General features: G+C 45.7%; 1 protein-coding gene across 2 annotated transcripts in view; it reads right to left on the bottom strand.

The window, feature by feature from the left end:
* Ube4B (Ubiquitination factor E4B) overlaps positions 1–16016 on the bottom strand; it is a 453934-nt gene that overhangs the window by 263569 nt on the left and 174349 nt on the right. For both annotated transcript variants that reach the window (XM_065440684.2, XM_065440682.2), the window contains one exon: positions 11687–11769. In XM_065440684.2, the coding sequence (XP_065296756.1) occupies positions 11687–11769 (83 nt within the window). The remainder of the gene's footprint in view (positions 1–11686; positions 11770–16016) is intronic.

Here is a 16016-nt window from a genome sequence, read left to right on the forward strand (position 1 = left end):
ACAGCAGTTGTCGAATGTTCCAGACTAATTGCTTGGACCCGCGTGTCTTCCACAAAGTTCTACACCATTCGCGTCCCGCGATGAAATCAGATAACATAAAGTTCGGCGACAACAAACAGTGGCTAGAAGCATCGGTAACTTTCCAGAAACTTCGGATACATGCAGGCACGTCCCGCGCTGTGCAATAACATTTGTTAGGCGGCGAAATGTGTCCTCCGATAAAGACAATTACACGTGTCAATATCCAACATGATCTGCATGCCTATCACATGCTTTCGCACGTTCTTTCCGAAATACGTGCTGCTTTTGTTGCCATTCCCCTTGTCTGTGTCGCGTTATCATTTCTATTGGTCCAGTCGACCCAGAGGAACCCTGCACCAAAAGAAGTGCTAATGCAGCACTGTTCAGCAAATTGCATTGTTCAGGCGCTGTGTGTGTTGTTCCCGCATAGGACCAATGTCGAGGAGTGCTCACACCAAGTCTGCTATCACTTCAGCTGAGGCAGCCCCTGCACGGTGCACATGCCACCATTGTTTCGCCGAAAACAAACTGAAACGCTCACTTGGGTGCCATCGAGTATGAGGGGCTCTGCGCAACACGCAACCTGTGGCACTAAGCAGATCTTTAGACCGAATATATCAAATGTTCAAGAAATCTAATTGTAGATATTCAATTCCCAAATCACATCCTTTGAATATTCACTATTCAATTCGATATGATGATATTCAAGTGTTTGTACAGCCCTGGTAATAAGCGCAAAATTTTTAGCGTGTATACATAGTTGTTGTCCATCGTTTCCTCAAGTTTATACTGAACCACAGTTGGTGGGTAGACATGTGGCAACCACAGCACACAGTGTGCCGAGGCACAGCATCCCTGGTATTCCCCTTTTATCCTGAAAAACTCTTTCATACAGATACGGTCGCCGACCGATTTTCTGGACTCCAAAAATTCTGACATGCTCGATTATTCGGTCAGCTTCGTGGCACCGCCATTCTCCCCATAGACCATAATGTATAACAACTGCCAAAAGTTCGGATACATTGCAACCTCTCGTCCGATTTTTCGGACACTCCTTGAGCCAACTCGATCGATGGCACTTGCCCCCACCGACTCTGTCCGGTGCATGGCTCAAATTGCTGAGCGCCATTTTTTGTTTTGAACTGAGCCTCCTTGCTGCCCCACGAGGTGGCGCTACTGAAAATCCCCGCCCATCATAATCGTTTCTGCCTGGTTTGGTAGAGTGGCTATGAGTGACTACAGCAGTTCCTGTATCAGCTTAGTAAGCCACGTCACTATAGCCATGTCAAGGCAATCCAGCAGCTGATTTGTTTCTTTCTTCGTGCACCACGCTGCGAGTAGGCCACGTTTTTAGTTTGTGCGAATGGTGCCGGCATGACAGCGCAGTGGTGTTTGCTTTGTGTGCTGTGTTCAGGTCGCGGTGATCGAACGTGTTAGTATACAGAAACATCGCGTCAAGTGTCCTATGGCGCTAATAGTGCCCGCGCAGACTGCGCTGGGAAATGCTGGCAAGCGTGGTACTAAATATACCACCATGTCAATGGCGAAAAAGATCGCCATTGTGCAGCAAGTCCTGAGCGGCCGGTCTCAAAGCGGAGTCGCTCAAGAATTTAACATTTCGAAGCAGACGGTCTCGGATTACATGAGAAACAAGACGAAGATTCTCAGCGAAGCAACGCAGTCTTCCTCCAGCTCAGGAAGGAAAAATGTTAGAGACGGCAGCCACCCGAAGCTCGAAGAAGCCCTCTACATGTGGTTGTGTGCTACAGCTGCCAAGCGGATTCCTGTGTCTGGAGACCTTCTGAAGTAGAAGGCAGAGATGCTCACTCTCTGGATGAACATCGAGGGGCTTTATGTTTAGTGACGGATGGTTACGTAACTACAAAAAAAGGTACGACCTCGCTTTCAAGAGGATGTGCGGCGAGAGTGGTGCCGTCGACCGGACCCTTGTTGCAAATTATCGCTCGGAGAATCTGGAGTCGCTGTTGTCCCAGTTTTCGCCAGACGACGTTTTTAACTGTGACGAAACCGCTCTATTCTATAAGATGCTGCCTGATAAGACCCTTTCTGTGTCTGGCGATCCCTGCCATGGCGGGAAGCATAGTAAAGAGCACGTCACCATAATGGTAGGCACCACATGTCGGGGACAAAGAAGCTTCTGCTTCTTGTGATTAGCAAACCAAAAAGCCTGAGGTGCTTCAAAAGAGCGAAGTCACTGCCCCTGTAGTATGAGGCCAACAAAAAAGAATGGATCACACAGCAGCTCTTCAGCGACTGCATCCGCAAACTTGACAGGAAGTTCAAGTCCCAAAACCGGAAGGCACTGCTTTTTGTGGATAACTGCGGTGCACACGGTCACATCCATGATCTCGAGTGCACCCGCTTGCAATTCCTGCCGCCCAACACCACGAGTGTCCTACAGACCGTGGACCAGGGCATTATAAAAAATTTGAAGGTCCTCTACAGAGCCAGCCTCTTGGACCGCATGGCCGTCTGCATCGACACCGGCAAGCAGTACGCTGTTAGCCTTCTATCGGCTATAAACATGCTTGCGGATGCCTGGAAGGCGGTGGCTCCTGCCACTCTACAGAACTGCTTTCGGCACGCTGGATTTGTTATAACCAATGAAGTGAGTGCCATGGAAGCCCCAGATCTGTCACCTTCAGATGTGCTCCCGACTGAAGCCGAAAATGTTCTTCAAGACTTGCGCAGAGGTGGCATTGCGATTCCAGACACTGGCTCATTTGATAGTTTTACAGATGCTGACAGTGCTGTACTGACGTGCGCAGAACTTGACGACGACAAGATCATTCGTCAGGTTTGTGCTGCCTCGCCGGATGATGACTCTTAGTCGGAGGATGACGCACCATGTGCGCCGCTGCCGTCGCACACGGAGCTTGTACAAGCAGTGACTGTGCTTTCAGCCGCCTCCAGTGACCGCACGACCCTCTCCGAGATTGAGGCTGATCTGATTGCACGTAAATGGAACAGTGAGCAACGGCACATTCACGATTTCTTCGCCCCTGCTGTCGGGCCGAATAAGGGCGTGGAAATAAAGGATTTTTTTTTCTGAATCTGTTTTTTCAGACACCTGTTTATTTGGACATTTTCACAGTCCTCATGAGGTCCGAAGAAACGGTCGGCGACTGTAATACAGTAAAACCTCGTTGTACTATAGCTGGCCGCAGCTAAATAAAAAAGTATGTACTAAACGGGAGTACCGCTTAACCGCAATAGCATGATAGTGCCCACTTACCTGTCAAAAATGGAACTCTGAGAAAGTGTGACGAAAGGGGAAAAAGACATGCAGTATTTATTTACTTCGCGCGACCAAGGTGTTATTTTTATTTGATGCAGCGGCGGCCTAGCAGCGATGACAGCGGCCTCAAACTTACAGAAGCTGCAAGGCAGCTTTTCAGCCAGCCCTCTCTTCTCGGCAAACACTCGCATGGCAGATTCCTAGTTGGCATTGTATATTCTCCATGCATGGGCGTGGTAGCGCTGCAAAAGTCACAGGGCGCCTTTTTCATTGTGGGGCGCTGTTCTTGTCGCGACAATTGCATTCATGAGGCTGAAGTAACACGCAGCTTCTGCTACTGTTGGGCCTCAATCACCCGTGGTACCGCTTTCCATGCCGTCCTCATTACTGTCGTTAGGAGATACTCCAGCAACAACAGAGGCAATGATAACGAAAAGTCAAACCTCGTAGCCAGCATCCTTTCACGGTCGCAGCAGCGCTGCCAAGCAACTTCTTCGAATTCCAAATACCACAAAGCGTAGTCCACAGCAGATCCCTGTCACATGCCAGTGCCGACTTCTTCGTGCCACGTTCGATAGCACGAACAATGTCCAATTTCTCTTCTATGCTGAGCACCCGGTGTTTTTTATCCAAGCTTCGGCATGACGCGAGTCTTAGATTGCACGACACCACAATGCTCTCAGGCACGGCACCCAAATGATGGTGATGTTGATGTGGCTTCCTGCACAAACTCGCAGGGTGCTTGGAGGCCATTGTTGTGATCTCCGAGGCTTGTTGTTCTGCCGGGCTGCCCGATGGGGACGATGCACCACCATGATTGCACGATGAAAAGTGGAAACACTACATGCTAACGATACGTACACAATAAGCTGGTACGGTTTATGCAGATATAAAACGCATGATGTTCAATGGCTGCTAGGTCGGGGACCCGACCTTACTACTTTTAAAACGAAACTACAATTCAAAAGGGTATGATTTAATGAGGTTTTACTATATTTCAATATGTTCAGGTTTGATATATACAAGATCGACAAGACATCTCAACAATGCAATTCATTATATAATAAAAATGCATGAACACAGAAACAGCCAACGGAGATTGCTCTCGCAACCTGGCCTATTGGTCACCAAGAGAGCATGCTGCATAACCAGAGAGAGCCATTTTTTTTTTAATTCTGCCGTTTTACATGCTAAAGTCATGATTCGATTATGAGACATGCTGTAGTGAGGGCCTCCAGATTAACTTTCAGCACCGGGGTTCATTAGCATGCACCCAATGCATGATTCAGGGTGTCTACCAAGTTGACATTTCCAAATTCCCTGAGTTTTCCAGGTTTTCCCTGAGTGCATTTGCAAAATTCCCTGAGTGATGCAGAACTATGTTTTATGTCAAGTCGCGCTGAAACCATATCGCCCTATGCTGTCACTCTATAGTAAGCATATGAAAAAAATTTTAAAGAAAACCGACTTAATCCAATTTGAATACTAATGAGTAGTGTTTATGTTATTCAAAAAAAGAATATAAGGGAGGGGTTATTAAAATGCACAGCAAATAAAATGTCTTCGAAAAAATTTTCAAATCGAGTTCGACATTTTTTAGTAAAAGAAAAAAAAAAGGAGATGCAAAAAAAAGGAGAGCAAATATTTTCAAATATGAGCTATTTCTATCAACTGATAGCATGCTCAGTGCCATACAAATGTCCTGACATACTCTCAGCTCGCGCAAGACGCCTCAGTGTTGTGTTTCACTGCTTTAAAGAGTTTATTTTGGTTTGGATGAGGGACACCTGCATCTCAGCATCAGCCAACAATTTGTTTTTTGAGCGCCGGCTTCTTCAAAGAAGTGGTCGCATACTTAATTCCCCGTTCATTCCTCAGTGCGTCGATCCTTTCTGTTATCGTCCTCCTTTCACCGCGCGTTCGCCCACGGACCATTTGAAGAATACTCTTGGTCTATTTACAGTCAACGTCCAATTTTTCGGACCCCCTAGGGGCCGCGAAAACTTCCAAAAAATCAGGCAGTCCGAAAAAATAAATTCATGTCTTTTACTGCCCTTAAGGGCTAAAATCCACACATGTACGTCTGAAAAAGCTCTGAATGCCTGTCAGTGCACTTATTAGCCATATAGGTGCTCCTACTGTGACAGGTGAGGGCGGGTGCACACGTGTAAAATTAAGGAATACATACGGTGCCCCGCGACAATTGCCCCTTCCTACGCTTGTTACGCTTCACCGCGTTACATGACTGTGATGAGGCGAAGCAGACTTTCGGGAAAGAGCATTATGCAATGCGCCATACTTTCCGAGCTTCGAAGACAAAATTATTGCTGTCAGCGGAGAAATGAAGAAACACGGCACCGAACGACAAGAAGCTTAACAGCGAACGTCGAAGCAGCTAGGCCTAGCGTTGCCGCAGTGGTGGCCAACGCTCTTACACATACTTCAGTTTCGCAGCTCCGCTCGGGAGATGGCCGAAGTGGTGGTCACGCGAACTAGCGGCGCTGCGATTGCGTCTTTCGTCACTTTTTGTTTCGTTTCTGATAGAAGTTGTTTCATTTCTGGTAGATTTCTGTTTGATATTTTGAGAAGTAGTTATTTCACAGTTCTTAATTTTGAGCCTCTTTGTGAAATATTGTGATATCGGAGCTATGTATTGTAAATGCGTTTCTGAAAAGGAACTTGAAACTTGACTTCTGCTTTCACTTCTGGTTTCATGTTGGTTGCGCTGCACCGTCAGTCGCTAACCTTCTCCGTTTTGTAGGTGTTGTGTAATGTGTCGCGATTTGCTCTCTTGAAAAGCTTCTTGAAGAAGCGTTTCCGCGTCTCATGACAGCAAGAAATTCCCTATGCCGTGCTGTTTTGCCCGCGTCTGCACGAGCGGCCTGAGACACGATGCCGCTGGTCACCATTTTTTCGCACCGCCGCAAGACGCTGGAGAGTTTAAAAGTTGGGAGCGCATGCTACACCGAAAAGACAAACACCTCACAAACAAATCAAAAGTTTGTGAACGCCACTTTGAGGACGACGACATTTTGAAATACTACAAGCATGTTGTGGGTAACAAAGAAATAATGATTCCTCGCGGGAAATGGATGCTTGCTCCCGGCGCACTTCCTCGGCTCTTTCTGGGCTGCCTGAGCACATCCCAAAGCTAAAAATGTGAAGCGAAAGCGACGTCCACCAAAAGAACGAGCGCAAGTGCCGGCAAGTACATCGGGCGAAGCTTGGAGTGACAGCGCTTCAACTTCAAACCTGCTGTTGGGCTTGGAAGAAGGAACTTCAGAAATATATGCGCTACACACTTTGCGCTCAACGAGCACACGAACATGACACTGCCTTCTGCGCTCTGGAAGTTCGAAATTGTTGAGGACGATGCAACACAGAAGCGATGTGGAGTATTTTATATGAGGCAACTGGTAGCCGGGCATCTGCGAGTAATGAAAACTGTTGTGCTTGAAGATGATGGTACTTGCTGCATAAACGGCTACAGCAAAATTCACAAGAGGCTATTTCGAGCTGCGACTAGCATTGCAAGTGTGGAAAGAATGCTGAGAGTAGCAGACAGCTGGAACTTATGTGCGGGCGTGAAAGCAGGCCAGTGTGACTCGGCGACATCAGATAATATGCATCACAAGCAGTGCAATGTACTTACAAAGCAACTATAGTCTGTGCGCGTTGTCTTCGTCTACAGAGGAAACTTAGACTGAGCATTAAGGCTCCGAGCGCAACGCTCAAGCGATATCAGAAACTATATGTGAAGAAGAAGCTGCTTAGGGCGGCTGCTGCGCATCAAAAGCAAAAGAAGGAAATTTGGGCTCTGAAGAAAGGCTTTCTGAAATGCCCGATAACAGAATCGAGGAAGCGTTGGCCGAACTTCCGCCTTTGCAGCGACTTGCATTTATGACATCTTTTAAACAGTTGAAAGCAAAGTCTCCGTGTGGCGCGCGGTACAATGCGGACTGGCTTCTGGATTTTTTAATGCTGAGGATAGCAAGCCCTCGAGCATATAAGCTTCTGTCTGACATGAACATGCTGCCCTTGCAATCACTGAGCCGCCTCACACAAATACTGAAAGGAATACCAGGCAAGTATGGTTTCAATCCTCTCTGTATGGAAGCTATTGGAAAACAGCTGGGCAACAGAGCAGATGGGAAAAAATTCGGCACACTGATTTTGGATGAAATTAAGTTACGCCAGGCGTACGATTTCAACAAGTCAACCTTCAAACTTGATGGTTTTGTGGACTACGGTGGTATTTCAAATGAAGGAACTGACCAACTTGCAGATCATGCGCTCGTGCTGATGTTCGTACCACTTCTGGAGAGCTGGGTGCAATCGATTGCCACCTTTGCCACGAAAGGTGCTGCACCTGGCAAGATTTTAGCAGAGCTGGTGTTGCAAGCAGTAATGAAATTGCATAAACATGGTGCTATGGTGATCACCGTAGTCAGTGACGGGGCTGGGAACAATCGCTCGATGTGGCAGCAGATGGGAATCAGTGGCAGCGTAACCTCACCTTCTCACAAGATTCCACATCCATGCCTGCCTGAGAGCGCATACCTTTATTTCCTGTGTGATGTGCCACATGCCCTGAAGTGTGTACGCAACCATTTGCTCAAGCACAAATATGGACAGGTGAGCTAGCCTAGTTTATTTCATATATAACCTGTGCTGATTGGCGTCGATAACTGTTTTTCAGGCTGGAGATTACCACATAAACTTTGCCCACTATCAACTCCTCTATGAGTGCGAAAGAATGCATCATCTCAAAGTCGTCCCCAAGCTCTCAGCAGCGCACGTAAACCCCACAAACTTGCAGAGAATGAACGTACGACTCGCTGCACAAGTGAGCGATTAAAAACAGCAATATGCCAAAATATAGAAGGTGGCTCTCTGTTGCTTTGCAAGTTTTTCAACTACAACTGTTACACTTTAGCCGCAGTACTGCTATTGGATTGCAGTTATACAGGGCAGAAAGCGTTGAAGGCCTCCAAGACTCAGAGGGAACAGAAGCGTTTACAATGACAATGAATGACGTCTTTGATGCACTCAACACAAAGCATCCTGCTGAAGGAATACGAAAGGGCTCACCGAAGATTGAGGTACGCTTTAAGCCAGTGTACATGACGTTTTAATGGAAGCCCTACAGTTAGTGCAAATTATAAATTCATTTATTTGCGCAGATAATCAAGAAGTTTCTCGACCTGCTCAACATCACGGAACACAACTACCACCACCGAAACATGCTTATGTTTGCCTCGCGACAGACAACCGAAGCTTTGCGTGTTACGCTAATGTCGGTACTCGACATAATTGATGAGCTCCACGAAGCTGGTGTCCCCTACATACTGACAGTGAAGCTCAACCAAGATGCCCTAGAGGTAATGCGCAGATGCTTGTTGAAAATGTGGAGAGCTGTTGAATTTTTAATGCATGCACAAACCGCAAATGCAAAGTTTGTCTTATCGTGATTACTTTTATTACTGCACCATTAAATTAAAAAGTGCGCAGGCAAAATCACCCACAGAATGCTTTCTTTATTCATTTCAGAAATTTCTCGGAGTTGTCCGTTCATTTCATGGCGACAATGACCACCCATCCGTAGTTCAATTCAGCCAGATTTATAGATTGTTGTCTTTGTTCACACCTGTAAAAGATGCAGTGAGAGAAAATTGCTCTGGTGCTCCCGATTGTGTACTGGTGTGTCTTCACGACAGCTTGGGGCAAAAGGCGAAGGCTGCTGCTGAGCTGAAAGGTGCAGTTGAAGCAAAGCTTTACAAGAAGCTCTGTGGGATGAGTCTTTCAGTAGGCCACATGGATGACTTGGGCGACCACGGGTACCAGAAAGCAGGAACACAAGAAATGGTTGTCTACTACCTGGCGGATATACATTGAAAAAAGTTACGAAATCCATGTCTTGCGAACGGTGTGTTGAATCAATGAAAAGTGCTTCTGTGCCAGCAAGTGCGGGTGACCCACGACCCTCGCATAGCCTTTTGACAGAGCTGAGGTCATTCAAGCTAGGGTGCTTACGTGAACCTTCTTTCAGAATGTTCACCGTCATCAAACACATAGAAGAAATAATTCGTCACACACTCGACAGTAACGCAATTTTTGGTGACTTATTTTGGAGCATGCTGGACGGGCTAGACAAAGCATCTGTGCCGGCACTAGGATGTGACAATCATTATATGAGGAGGCGACTGCTAATGTCATAAAGTTCTATCTTGTCATGCGCATGCACTTCTTTTCCAAAATAATGAACAGTGAGGCATCGCCGACAGAAAAGGTGCAAGCAGCCAGAAAGAGAGCAAAATTGCTTTGAGCAAAAGTAGCTCAAAATTACTTTTTTTTGTGCACAAAGTAAATAAAAAGTGTCACTGTGTTTGTTGTTTGTTTTGTTCGTTAAAAAGAAAATGAATTAAGCTTTAACCTAAATAAATATATGTTCATATGTATTTAACTTCGTCCTTGTCACTGCTCACAGATCACTTCCAACTCATTTGCACGTCCCATAGTATCCCCGGACAACTATACAAAATACATGTGTCAATTAAATTTATTAGGCGAAGAAGCGTTGACGGGGGTGGATCAATTCACCACAGCGTTGTCTCAAGCGACTGCTGGGCGTGATGCGTTAATGTCCCTACGTCTGCACAGGCGCTCGCCGTCTTTAATTATTTCACATCTTAAGAATAAGCAGCAAAAAACAAAGCCCCCGCTCAAGGGAGCACCGTAGCGCTTTTATAGGGAAAAAGTTGGTTGAAAAGCGGAATCGTAGTGCGCGACCGCTCATTTGCGGTGTAGTTGCAGCCTCTAAAGACTAGCTAGACATGTCATTCAAAGGTCCTTGGCATAAAATATAGTTCAGCAGCCAAAACACAGTCATCAAAGAGCGAACGGCACAGGCCAGTTGGGGAAAACGACCCACCGCACAGATGACATCGCAGGAGTAGACGATGCGCGCTGCGTGAGAGATGCGTCACTACAGCACCGATAGTGCATAGACACCGTGAAGTCCCCGTTACTTACGCGCGGCATGTTTTTCAGAAAACTCAGACTGCGTATCTAAACTACATTTACCGTCAGATAAGCGCCTACAGGCCTGTTAGTACAAACGACGCCTCGCAGCAGGAGCAGACGACGCGCGGCGCATGACGAAAGACGCGACTGCAGCGCCGGTAGTTTCAGTGACACCCATTTCAGCCACGTAGGCCAATGGGCTCGCACAGGGAGCTGTGAAACTGAAGTATGTCTAAGAACGTTGGTGGTGGCTACGGCTGCCAGCGCATCTGCGTGCGAGAGCACCGGTTCAAGGAGGCGAGGTAATCAAAATAGCAGCGGTGGTGGTTTTCATTAATGCCGTCTCGGACCTGCGATCACGCAAAACGTTTAGAAAATTGGACGGCGAAGAGTTCTTGCGTCTGAAATTTCAGACGTTATGATACATTGACTCTTTGGGGTACGTGGTGGTGCCATGAAGCCGTCCGAGTTATCGGGAATCCAGAAAGTCGGTCGTTGACTGTACACTGGCAACTCCTCCAGCCGACGACGATTCGTTACGAGTCCTGTCTGTTTCTCGAGCCAGCATTACCGTGACTTTTGACCCTCTAAAAAAATTACAGCTAATTTTTCCTGATAGAAGCACAAATTCCCTGAGTTTTCCCTGAGTTTTTCCAGACTACTGAAAATCCTTGAGAATTCCCGGTTTTCCCAGTTGGTAGACACCCTGAATGATGCACGGGCGTTTTCCCATTTCACCCTTGTCGAAAAGTGGCCACAGTGGCAGGCATTCCATCCTGCCCCCTCAGGCTTAGCAGTGCAACACCACAGCCACCATGGCAGGTGGCACAGAACCATCCTTCAGTTTGTTCACAGCACCCTTTCTGTATTTGCACCCTTTGTGGAGCAGGAGCTTCCCATGTTCGATTTCATCAGAGGCAAATGAACCTGTCTGTCAAATGAGGGCAATGGCGCTGTTTCTTGCACCATAGTGCTCGGTGCTTGCTTTGCAGGCTGAGCGTACGTGCAGTAGCACACTAGATTATGCGAGGCGACGACTGACATTCACTAAGCCCGAACCCACAATGGCTGGCACTCCAGAGAGTAACCAGACACCAAAGTGCATTACATTGTGTGACCTATGAGTATACCTCAGGGAAATTTCATTGAACTGTAACAGTGATCAAGCATTTGTTGTGGGCAAAATTTTGATACATTATAGGCTATCAGATCCCGACAGGGAATCGAAAACACTTTGTTGCAGCACAGTTTGACAGCAGTATACTAATGGCATGCATTATATTACATAGTTTCGAAAGTTGCAGCCGTACTCATAATTAAACTATACTAGAATCTAGAAAAGATGGAGATTTTTCTGATTATGTTGAAATGCCTTGACCTCACCTGGGTCCAGCCAGAATGCCTTGCAAAAGCAGCACGGCCTGCCGCACTGTTTGTGTCCGTACCTCCTGCAATGCGGAGGGGGCCTGCATGCACAATGTACTCATTACACTCTTTTTACACCGTTTGGGGCTCATCTTGTTCCCCAAAAGTAATATCAATCATTTTCCAGCCAGAAGTGCTATATCACGCTAACACGCACATGACCTCCATGAGCTGACAGTACTGGCACTTCAGCGATAAAGAAGGGAAATTCGTGCCACCAGATGATTACTGTTAGGGGAGAAGGCACAAAATTTCCCTTAAGAGTGTACCAACACAGGGTTCATGCTGGTGTATATGACAAAATTCAAGGGTTTTTAAGGACTTTCCAGGTCTTGTGTGTGGATTTTGAAGGAGCACACACAGGGCCACAATTATACATGCGTGCACCCCCCTTTTCAAGGAGGGTGCAAGCGTGCATAATTATGGAATACTTACTGAGTCCAGTGACAATTGCCCCTTCCCACGCTTGCTAAGCTTCACCGCAATAGTTTACGCACGCTTCACGGCGTAACATCGATGTGCTGTGGCGCAGCTGCCTTTCGAGAACCAGCATTATGCAACGCGTCATGCTTTCTAAGCTTCGAAGCCATACGCGAGGATTACGGAGGCGGAGTTGGTGCGATTATTGACAGCGGTGAATTCTTTCAATGGAAAACACAGCACCGAACGGCAAGAACCTTAATAGCGAACGTCGAAGCAGCGAAGCCTAGTGTGGCTGCAGTGGTAGCTACGGCTGCCAGCGGATCAGCGTGCGAGAGCGCTGGCTCGAGGCGGCGAGATAATCAAAACTGCGGTTATGGCTTTGATTAATGCCATTTGGGACCTGCGGCAGCGACAAAGACTCTGGAAAATTGGACAGTGAAGGGTTCTTGCGTCTGAAATTACAGACGTTCTTATACATTGACGCGTGGTGGAGCCGCAAAGCTGCCCGCGCTATCGGACATTTCACAAAAATCAGGCGTCCGGAAAATCGATTGTTGGCTGTACACAGGCAACTCCTCCAGCCAACGACACGGCGTCCAAGACAATTCGTTATGAGTCCTCTCTTTTACTCGAGCCAGCACTAGGGCGACTTTCGCTCCCTTTTAATAAAATGACAGCCAATTTTCCCTGATTGAAGCACGAATTCCCCCAGTTTTACCAGACAATTCAAAATGCCTGAGAATATCCGTTTCTTTTTTAAACAAGATCACAGCGGGAATTCAGGAGGGTTGAAATTTTCTCGAATGCAATCACTGGAAGTTTATTAAAAATAAAAATTTAGGAAATTCAAGGATTTTCAAGGATCTCCGAAAATTCCAGGACTTATAAGGCCTTGAAAACGATCTTTTCAAATTCAATGGTTTTCAAGGGTTTCAAGGACCCGCACGAACTCTGCAACAACTTTTTTAAATCCTTAAACAAGTACGACAGAAACATCCCTTTGTTAAATTTCCAAACAAAGTACGTTCAAATCTAACGCTTTGCTTTTTTTTCCCCCAGCATTTTAAGATTTTTAAAGCAGCAATATAGGACATATTTCAGTGCAAAGCAAGTTCCTACTGCTAAGTGTGAAATCACTAACCGGTAGACTATTGACTTGAATTTCAGGCAATAAGTGAATGGAATAGCTTTGTTTTCGGGCTGCATTCCGAGGTTGCAGTTCCTTCTGAACGTGTCACTTGCTTCCAGCTGTGATGATGCGCTCTGGTATAAATTAATATTATGCAATGAAATGCACAAAGGTATATGAACAACAGCTGCCAAATGCTGTAAAATCTTATTACTGTGAGCCTCAATATTTCTCAAAATTAGATAATTAGGGCCTGCCTCTTAGACGTGACAAGCACTAATCAATGGCAGGATTCATACCACTTTCGAAGACAAAAATTCATAGATTTTCAAGGCTCTTTCAAACAATTTTCAAAAATACCAGGGCATGTGTCACATTTATATTGCACTTTTAAATTCCCTGTTAATATATGCACTACTTTCATGTCATGAGCCGCTTTATCGGTGCAGCAAGGACTGACACTACAACAGTTTAGTCGTACAACAAAGGGCGTGAACAAAATGGCGCCTCGGGCACACATCATGCACAGTTTTCAGTTTCGCAAGAGTACTACTTGCATGCAATCTTTGAATTTCAGAAGCACTGTTTTGTCACAGGGTTTACCGCAACCATGCTCACCCACCACGGCTCTCATAACTTATTTTGTATTATCCTACTAAAGAATACAAGGCTTTTTAAGGAGGGAAAAACGCCAGAACTTGCAATGCCCTGAAAATGCATTATTGATTTTCAATGGTTTTTCAAGTGTTTCAAGAACCTCTGCTCACCCTCAATGGCATCAAACTATCATATCTGGGAACATACAAGTTAAATAGGACCGCACACTGATTGTTGGTACAAAGCCAAAGCTGCATCCAATCAAAATGAAGCTTTTTATTTAGTGCAACACATGTGTGGACTGCAAAAGTTACGACAAAGCATTCCAATTTATAGCAAGAGCTTGTGCAGAATGTGGCCTTCCTTCTGGATAACATGCTCGCAGCTCCCATGCTGGCCACTACTGGAAATGTCTGTTCAAGTGAACACTTGCATCTTTGCACAGCACTGGCAAGGAAGATGCAAGCATTTATGCATCACGAGATGACAAGAATTCGAGCTTTTCAACCGACTTTGAGCAAAATAAGCACAAGAGCTATAAAGTTCTTTGGCAAATAAAGGCATGCTCATGTAATTTCCATCATGATCTCTGTAAAACTCCACCACTTGACAGGCTATCGGTTCGAGTCGGTCAAAACCTCATCGTAATAATGCAAGAAAAACCTGCCAAGTGTTGCACAGTGAGGAGAAAGATCTCTACGCATGCACTGATAAAGGAGAAGAATTAAGGGAGCCAGGCTTTTCTTTAGTCACAACAATACAAAGCCAGGGAAACCATAAGGGGAATTATTCTGTTGTTTTTTAATTGACATGTAGAAATGACGGGAAACGAAAGTAGACGAAAAAACAACAACTTGGTGCTGGTGGGAGCCAAACCCAAATCCAGGGTGTAGTTCTACATTTCTACAAGCAATCAGCTGCAAGACTGGCTTTGGATTTATTAGTAAGCATTTGTGATGACAGGTGGTAGACACAGATAGAGCACATGTCGCTAATATGAAATTGTGCAATCACACAGGATCAGCACATTGGCTTGCCACCTGTGGTCCCAGACAAGCTGTTCAAAACATGTACAGCTTAATGTTACTCGGGCTGAGTACAATCATTCATGGACAAAGAGAGGCTTCTTTTTTCATGCTGAAGTGGCAGCAAACAATGAGTAGCAAAACTGTGAAAAGCAAAAAATAACTATATATATTGGGTAAACTTTTGCCCAGAAAACCATGTGACACTAAAAGCACATCGCCAGTGGCAAGCCCAGCTGGCAATCATCGAAATCTGGTATAAGTGTACTAGAAGAGAAACTTGGGCGAGTTGGTGGTTATTCATGTTTCAGAAATTAACAGCGCAAAACAGACAAGGTCGAAGGAAAAGAAGAACACGACACTGGCACAGACGCACAACTAAGTTTATTTTGAGGTATAAGAGTCTGGTATAAGAGTCAAGTGCATTGGCTATTTATACATGACTCGTCATTGATTCCAGTGTAACCACCGGTGCTTGTGTGCATCCTAGAATGCACAACACTATTTGTGTCATGCATGCCATCTCATTAAACAATGGTTCTTTTTTCTAGAGAACCAGCAACAACATGCCACAATGTTTCGATAGAAAAAGAGGTACCTTGCGCTGCACGAGATCTTTGTAACAGTGTTGGCCAAAAACATTAACAATTTGCACATTCCAGTATGCAACCCTTAACTCCACATGTGATCTCATGCATTAGGTCCAATGAGATCTCCTGCCATGGCTAAGGTTTCCACCGCTAAGGTTTAGTGCTCCGAGTTCATAACCTTGTTCACATGGTTCACAACCACCATGGTTCACAACAACCATGCTTGCGGCATCAGGTCAAAAATACTTGAGAGGCACACTGTGTGGCATCCAAAAGTTTAGCTACCGATGGTGCAAGTCCACAAAGCAAGGAATTGGAAAAATCAGTTGGATGAGTTGGAAAATCACGGAATTTTTTTTTTTGCTACCAGAATACATATCATAGTCATGTGCGATCAAAAATTTGCTTCGCTATAAATAACATCTTGTGGGATATCACATTTTCACACCTCACTAAATACAATACTTGCATTTTATATGCAAAACAGCATACAGTGTTGCCTATTTGTCAAGGCTGCAGAGAAG

Source organism: Dermacentor albipictus, chromosome 2, assembly GCF_038994185.2.
Source record: "Dermacentor albipictus isolate Rhodes 1998 colony chromosome 2, USDA_Dalb.pri_finalv2, whole genome shotgun sequence".
In the NCBI taxonomy this organism is placed as follows: Eukaryota; Metazoa; Arthropoda; class Arachnida; order Ixodida; family Ixodidae; genus Dermacentor; species Dermacentor albipictus.